At 36.4% G+C, this 8742-nt stretch overlaps 1 protein-coding gene across 5 annotated transcripts; it reads right to left on the minus strand.

Annotated features, from left to right (window-relative positions):
* Positions 1-2241: 2241 nt before the first annotated feature.
* LOC107793852 (small ribosomal subunit protein cS23-like) lies at positions 2242-7126 on the minus strand. 5 transcript variants are annotated; one of them, XR_012698784.1, is made up of 4 exons: positions 6783-7122; positions 4742-5133; positions 3352-3494; positions 2242-2387 (listed from the first exon to the last, which is right to left on the minus strand). XR_012698784.1 is itself a non-coding variant. In XM_016616297.2 (2 exons), the coding sequence occupies exons 1-2, from the start codon at positions 7020-7022 to the stop codon at positions 4852-4854; spliced, it is 522 nt and encodes a 173-aa protein (XP_016471783.1). In that variant the 5' UTR covers positions 7023-7126; the 3' UTR covers positions 4709-4851. The 5 variants fall into 5 exon arrangements, 1 of the variants encoding a protein (XP_016471783.1); XR_012698786.1 differs by lacking the exon at positions 2242-2387 and adding an exon at positions 3053-3279 and having other exon boundaries at positions 4814-5133; XR_012698783.1 differs by lacking the exon at positions 2242-2387 and adding an exon at positions 3053-3279.
* Between the last annotated feature and the right edge of the window lie 1616 nt (positions 7127-8742).

Genomic DNA, 8742 nt, shown 5'->3' on the forward strand with positions numbered 1-8742 from the left:
TGTCCCAAATATTATTGCCACCCAAAAGACAATATTTTCACATGTTTAGCCCACGAAGGTGTGTTGAGACATATTCACATACTGTATTTCATTCTATATGATACTCTTTTGTTTTTAGTTTGTTCCAAATTAAAAGAACAAAACCTTTCTATTTTGAAAATTCTTTGACTTTAAAGTTATTATTTTACATTTAATGACATGTTCTTATAACTATAAGAATATCATGTCATGTTTAACACCACAAGTTCGAAAGGTAACTTTTAGAATTTGTCAAAAGCCTTTCTTTTTTATATTCTATATTCAGTCAAATATTATCATACAAAATAAAAAGGACAGTAAATATAATTAAGTAGTGAAAAGTGTAATTTCTCTAATAATTTAAACTTTTTGATGGGATAGTCACGAGATTTAATATTATTGACTCGGTGCAGTGTCTGTCATTCTTGAAGCCTCAACCACCCGCATGGATACAGAAGTGTCCGAAAGCTTGCTTGAAATCAGGAATGTCAAAATTTCCCTTCGGAGTTGAAAATTTTCCTGCTAATGTGTGAGGAGAAAAAGCAGCTGCTCTGATGCTGGGAGAAGTAAAGGACCAATTATTGTAATGTTTGATTTCAAAGCTTCCCCTGCTATTATCTGTTGCGACATAATATAACTAAATAATAAAATATCAAATCCTACTGTCACCAAAAATGAAAAAATATTTTCACGTACTTGACCTATACAACAACATACTCGGTGTATTTTCACAAGTGGAGTATGGGTGTACTTGACCTATGAAATAATATATTACATTACCATAAGGTCTTTGGAAAGGTTATACCAACTTTGCCCTGTGGATCTTCTTGTTCAAAAACACATCTAAAAGGCCTTATCATCTGCACCTTTGTGTGTTCTAACAACATTCATTAAAAACAAGCAATAATGCTAGAACATTTTATGTTACTTTTCAACTTGTATTTGTTCACTACCATAGCTGATAAAGATGGAGTTGAAGGTGAACTTCAGCACATTTGGCATGATTCTAGAACCTTTTTGGAAGAAAGTTTTTATGGTATTTACCCCAATTTGGATGCTCAGTCGAATTTGGATCATTCCAAAAGGGCACGAGGATTCTTTAGGAAGTCTCACATTAGTTAGGCATAACAGATTTAAGAAAACAGTGGTACTTTCCCAAATTTGAAGAGTGACAACCTTAATTAATTGACTATGACAATGGTTTTTTATTTATTTCCTGTGATAGATTCTTTGTCTAGCGGATTTGGTGCCCAGTATTATTCATCTAAGTCTTTTCTGCGGTATATAAAAGTTAAACTTGATATAGTAATCACTTCAAAATATGCTACCAAGCAATAATAGCTTGTCATATTAATAAGTTTGTTGGCCCCTCCCAAAGGCGGATCCACGATATAGGAAGATGGGTGCATATTACAAAAGGCGAATTCAGAATATTAATTTTACAAGTTCAACTTTTAGTTCTTACTATTGCACCTATTACACTCCTTAAATTATAAGTTTCCTTTCTTTTTTTTAAAGTAGTGATTTACTATCATCTAGATTTGTACTCCGTGTGGAAAATATTGGAATTAATTGGACTCACTTATTATATGCTACACCATCCATTACAACTAATTTTAATATACATATTTCGTTTAATCATATAAGATTTTAAGATGACAAAAGAAAAATAGGAGTTTCAGTGGGTGTGAATTTTTTAAAAAATAAACCAAACGAAGAAAGAAAAAAGTAGTACTTGATTAATACACAAAATTGACACCAGACATGACCATCTCCCGTAGGCGCCTAGTTCTATAAGAAAAAGAAAAAAAAAGATTGATATAAGATTTGAACTCGCAACTTCACATGCAGAGGTGTATCCGATAATCATCGCATGATATATGATACTTTGAGCTTGAATGTGCCCCGTGGACCTTCCCCTAGATACACCCCTGCCCCCTTCTATGCCCACAACTGCGACTTTTAAAACAAGTCACTTTAATATTTTTTAAACTAGTTTAATGGAATTTCACATTTTGGGACGGCGTATTTCTCTTGCCCTTTTGGTACAAACTTAATCATTTCCAGTTTCCTTGGACAAGGAGAAGCAATTTTGCACAGTTTGTTTTGTTTAGGCAGTAAATAAAAACAAGCTTAAAGCAGTTCCAAACTTCCAATCAATCAAACAAATTATATGGATCAAATCAACTTCTATATCATATTCTCTATGCTGCAACAAACACCTTGACAACCAGAATTACGTTTATATTTTAATTTTCACGGACTATGTTCTCCGAAAAAGTCAATATCAGGCAATTATATGCCTTTCGATTTACCACGGGGAGTAGTCATGCGATGCAAATGAATATAGGGTGTACGCAGCCTTACCCCTGTTATGAGAAGGTAGAGAGGTTGTTACTGATCTGTTGTTCAACACCATGACAAAAAAATAGCATGTCCGATGATATAGACAACTAACAGCATCACATACATAATCACATAGTTGTAGAATGGAAAAAAAGATAAGAAGAAACTTTGAAATAAGTAGAATCATAGAGCACTACAGAGTAGTCTAAACAGGTAATTTCTTCTGCTTGGTGTCAATAATAGCATTCTATGAGGCAGACACAGAGAATTGCACACTATAACCTTTTTTACTATCATACTTTGTTTTGTTTCTCTTCCTTATAAAACTGACTCTCGTCATTCATATCTTACCGTGTAGAATAAGGAATAATCAACAACAAACTCAGTGTAATCCGACAAGAGGGGTCTGAGAAGGGTAATGTGTACATAGACCTTATCCCTACCTTGTGAAGGTAGAAAGGCAGAATAAGGAATCAAACAACGATATTTTGTAGAATTAAGAGGTAATCATAGCATGCATCCAGATTCTAGAGATAGGAACTGAATGACAGTCACTTAATTCCCGCGCCTCTGTAATTACAGAGGATTGGCTTCTCAAACAGATTTGATTATGAAAATCTCCAGATGATACCAAAGCATTCAAAATATCAAGTAGGATCGGGACAAGACACAACATGCTAAAATGATATTGTGAAAGCACTAGTGGGATTATATACTGGGTTGTTGTTGTTGTTGTTGTTACTCTGTTTAGGCATGACATTTTGACTATTACAGGTGAAGAGAGAAATTAACAAAGTACGTAAGCAGTTTCAGCAAACAAATTAGATGTAGTTAAACAATCCAATTTCCTGATGCTAAGCATTAACAGGAAATCAGAGTTTCAAGCATGACTGATAGGAAAGCATATTAGCATCCCTGCAACCAGAAGATATGGGATTGTGTAAGTTACTGAGAGATATCACAAGGCCAAAAAAGAATTAGCATTACCCGACTAGGGGATGAACTGCTGGCCTCCAATCATATTACTCATAAGTGTCCCATTCAGTGCTCAGAGTAATTAGTAACTTTTCTCTCTTTTTTTCTTTTTCTTTGAGCTTGGTGAAGAGAGAGAGAATTATTTCAGCTAAGTTCTGCAAATTATTTCAGCAAACAGAATATGTGCAAGTGAATATAGATCAGTATACAAAGGCATCGAGAACGCAAATATAAAGTTCAGGAGATTGACACTTTCCGAAATAAGCACTAGAGAAATTTCATCAATGTTATATTTCCTCTTTTTGTTTGATAAGTCAGAGCTGTTGCATGAACATTCTTTTTATACATTTGTACATGGGAGTTTTCTATATATAAGATTAATCACCAAATAAAAAAAAAGTCAGGAGCTAATAATTACTTCTCTTTCCTTCCAGTTAATTTAATGGACAAAATGATATTCTTTCAACTGGAACATTGTGGAATTCCAAAACAATGTTTGGTATAAAAGAAGATATGCAACCAGATCTTCACAAATCAGATCCAATAACAAAGACAATGAGGACTCAAGAGAACTCCGCACGCCCGACAAACACAATACGTTTTGCAGGAAAAGGATCATAATAAATTTCAAATGAGGACTTTGGAACCAGTAGACCTCATAACCAAACCCCCCTCCCCCACCCCCACCCCACCCAGAAAAGACCAAGAAGAAACAATGAAGTACTCACAGTCCTTGTCCACCAAAGGTGAATTTTCAGTGGAAAGCCATTTCTCAATGTTGTTTCACAAGAGTATCACGGCTATATGATTGAAAATTTTAGCTCCTTTTGTGTATTTATGCTTATCCATTGCGTTGTTTTCCTTCAACAAACATTTGCATGAGTATAAACTTTTCACTAGGAGCCATGACCAAAAGTAGAAATTACTTTGGCAGGAAAACTTTGATTGCATAAACGTTCCAAAAAGAAAACTACATTTTTTTCATCAAACCATACGGAGATGAACAGACAAAATTTCTGCAGTTAATTGTTTCAGAAAATCTAGACAAACATATTCGCAGTAAGCAGTGTATACAGTTACGTGTCTAACAGCTTGCAATTTTGTTAGCCTATAAAATGTTGATTTCATTGGAAAATAAATGCACCTCGAGATTTTTATTTTCAGTCCAATTATGAGAGGCCAACAGGTACTCTTATCTACATTTATCTCATGCCATATGTTAATTCGAATTACAGCCAAATTCCCATCATCAGTACAACTTTATTTCGTTTTTGTTAGATGTTAATGTTCATGAAGCAGAACCAAGGCTAGCATCATATGATATATTATTTACAATATCATTCAAAAACTAAAAAGAAATAGAGGAAAATTAAAGCAAGCAAATTGAATAAGTTTGACTGACCTTTTGAGTGAAACAAGTTACAACAACATGTGCCACATAATAAGCATGTTAGCAAACAAAATGATGACATACAGTGGCAGCACAATACGTAGATCTTGTTCTATGAAGGCTTAGGCTAAATCACCACCACTCTGTTGCCACAAATTGATGATATCGGTAGCCTGATTAAGAAGAATAATTATCTGCTTCTGTGATATCCAAGGTTTGCTCTCCAGCATGATTTTAAGCTCCTCCCAAGCATCTTTTCTAGGCCAAAAATAATAGGGGCTCAACGGAATCGTACCATGACCAGGAATTACTTGGTCCAGTGCAATTCCAATGTTCTTCTCCATCCAAATAAACTTCAACACTAGCCTAGGTTTCTCCAGCGGCTTAACTACCACTCCAAGCTTCTGTACATTCGGTAGATAATAAGAGCCAAACACCAGAATGAAAACGTAGCAAATATAACTAAATAAATAAAAGTCAAACACCACAATAAAGATATTACATGACTAAATAAATCAAAAAATTCCTTTCTCTAACAACTTAAACCTTTTTCTTTATAAGGAGACATTCGGCCAGCATGGTATTAAGCAAACAGATGTAGGCCAAGAAAAGGATAACAATAAATAGGCCTCAATACCAAGCTAGTAGGCAGTGGCTGTATCAATTCTCAATACCATAAATGTTTTGTTTGGTCCATAGTTTTTCAATACTCCGTACTTAAGGTTTATCTAATACTAGGGGTTCTCTAATATACTCTAGTGGTTATATCTCTAATATACTACTCCCTCTCCCTCTGTTTCAATTTCTTTGAACCTTTTTGGAGTACGAGGGTCAATTTGACTGATTTTGGTGTGAATTCGGACATATATTCTTTAAGTTTTTTGAAATAAAATGTACATATTTAGAGACTACATAAAAAATACTATATGTCACAATTGTTAACAATTCTCAATTTTTTTAGAAACTATTTGCAAAAGTATGGTAAAGGAAAATCTTATTTGACTTCCCAAATAGTAATAGGTCCATTCATTTTGAAACGGAGGGAGTACGAGTTTTCTGATAAGCACTAGTTTTGTATTTGATATCCATTGTTTTCTATTGTTTGCTAGATCTGGCTGGATTCCTGTATATACTAGATCTTTTGAAATAACTTCTTTCCATGTAATTTTAGTGTTGTTGCTTCCTCTTTTAACACCTTTAATCACCATGTTTCACATCTAAGAACCGGTGCATCTAGGGGCCTACGTAATACATAGCCAAACCATCTCAAGTGACATTCTCTCATTTATCCTCTATATACGCTCCTTGGCCTTCGGTAACATCCTTATCTCCGCGATGTTCATCTTGTGGATATGCTGGGCTTAATTAAGCGGCCCAACAATCACTCTCATACAGCATTGTTGGCCTTATAGTTCTATAGAGCTTGCCTTTCATTTTGGTACCTATCGCATAATACTCCTATCGCACTCCTCCATTTCAAACATCCTACTTAATGCTATCCGTAACCTCTCCATTTACTATTCCATTCTCTTGAAACATTGAGCCTATATATCTAAACTATCTATATTTAGGTACCTCAATTCAATCTAATCTTAACTCAACTTCATTCCTATCTCGTTGGTTAACTTGCAATGTATGTGTTATGCCTTATCCCTACTTACCCTAAGTTCCTTACTCTCTAAAGTGCTTCTCCATAGCTTGAGCTTGTGATTGACACCCTCATAGTTTCATCAATTAATACAATATCGTTTGCAAAGAGCATGCACCATCGTACCTATCCTATATTTAGATCATTCATAACAAGGGTAAATAGGTACAGGCTTAGCGCACAGACCCATGGAGAAGTCTTGCAGCCATAACTAAATAAAAAAAGTTCCATTAACTTTTTTTTTTTTTTGTGCCTCTACTAGATTCTTACATGTTTTCATGGACTTCATTCTAATTTTTATTGACTGTTAGGATACACCTTTGGGTACAAAAGCTTACAAATTTCAGGAGATGGTTCAATTCACACAATTCAACCAAAAAATAAAGAGAACTGAACCAAAATTACCTCTTTCTGAAGAGGAGCTGAGGAAACAGAATTTTGAGTTGATGTTTCTCCGGCAAAACTTACAGCTGAGGAAGCAAAGACGTCAAAATTTCTTCTGGGTTTAAGTGCTGAGACATTGAACGGTCGAGAAAGAGACTGCTGCTGCTTTGCAAAGGAGACAATTTTAGGTGAAAAGTGTTTCTGAGAAAAAAATGCAGGAACCCAATTCACGGTGGGCAGTGTAGCTGCTGATAACATCATCTTCAATTGCTAATATAATTTTTATTTCTATGTTAAAGAGGTAGAGAGAGAGAGAGAGAGAGGAAACTCCTATGAAGAAGACATGCTCTGTCTTTGTGTCATGTTCAAATGTCTAGATAAGAAGAAAACTTGGTTTTTTTCGAAGGCCCAGGCCCAGCGTTCCTTAATAGCCCGACCCACTATCTAATGGACTTTAACACTAATCATTTTGAGATTTTTAATGAGTTATTATGGATTAAATAGAGTTAGACCTCTTTATAATACTACATTATTATAGAAATCGGCGGGTACGATATTGAGTATCGACCCCGAAACGCTATCAAATCTCAAATCTTGGCGAACTTCGTGGCTGACTTTACGCTGGCCTTCGTACCCGAGATTGAAAGATAACTACTGATAAAATTGGGTACCTATCCGGGAGTCTGGACCGTCTTTACGGATGGAGCCTCGAACGCAAAGGGGTCCGGACTAGGCATCGTACTAAAATCTCCCACAGGTAATATAGTATTAGAACTACAAAATTGACTAAAAATGAGGCTGAGTATGAGGCCATGATTGCAGGTCTTGAACTAGCTAGAAGCCTGGGAGCAAAGGTCGTAGAGGCTAAGTGTGATTCCCTTCTCGTGGTAAACCAAGTTAACGGGATTTTCGAAGTCCAAGAAGATCGAATGCAGAGGTACTTGGATAAACTACATGCGACTCTACATCGATTTAAGGAATTGACTTTGCAACATGTACCCCGAGAACAGAACAGCGAGGCTGATGCCCTTGAAAACTTAGGTTCATCGGTCGAAGATGACGAACTCAACTCGGGGATTGTCGTACAACTCATAAGATCGGTGATCGAAGAAGGTCACACCGAGATAAACTCCATAAGTCTGACCTGGGATTGGACAAACAAATATATAGAGTACTTCAAGAACGGGAAGCTTCCATCATGTCTAAAGGAATCGAGAGCTTTGCGCATAAAGGCAGCACGGTTCACCCTGTCCGAAGACGGAATGCTGTTTAGAAGGACGTTCGCTAGACCATTAGGAATATGTTTGGGACCAGGAGATACCAATTATATCTTACGGAAAATTTACGAAGGCACTTGTGGAAACCATTCTGGTGCCGATTCGCTGGTCCACAAAGTAATCAGAGCAGGGTATTATTGGACCGATATGGGCAAGGATGCAAGGGAGTTCGTTCGAAAATGCGACAAATGCCAAATACATGTGCCCATGATTCATCAACCCGGGGAGCTACTCCACTCGGTCCTATCTCCATGGCCTTTCATGAAATGGGGAATGGACATCATCGGCTCCCTCTCATCGGCCCCAGGTAAAGCTCAATTTATTTTGTTTATGGCTGATTATTTCTCTAAATGGGTTGAAGCACATGCTTTCGAGAAAGTCAGAGAAAAAGAAGTGATAGACTTCATTTGGGACCACATCATATGTCGATTCGGGATGTCATCCGAGATTGTATGTGATAATGGAAAACAATTCATCGGCAGTAAAGTAACTAAATTTCTCGAGGATCACAAGATCAAAAGGATCCTATCAACACTGTATCATCCCAGCGGGAACGGACAAGCCGAATCGTCCAACAAAACCATCATCTAAAATCTTAAGAAGAGATTAATCGACGCCAAAGGAAAATGGAGAGAAATACTACCCGAGGTCCTATGGGCATACCGCACAACATTGAAATCCAGTACCGGAGCAATGCCATTCTC

The sequence above is a fragment of the Nicotiana tabacum genome, chromosome 14, assembly GCF_000715075.1.
Source record: "Nicotiana tabacum cultivar K326 chromosome 14, ASM71507v2, whole genome shotgun sequence".
NCBI classification, from domain to species: domain Eukaryota; kingdom Viridiplantae; phylum Streptophyta; class Magnoliopsida; order Solanales; family Solanaceae; genus Nicotiana; species Nicotiana tabacum.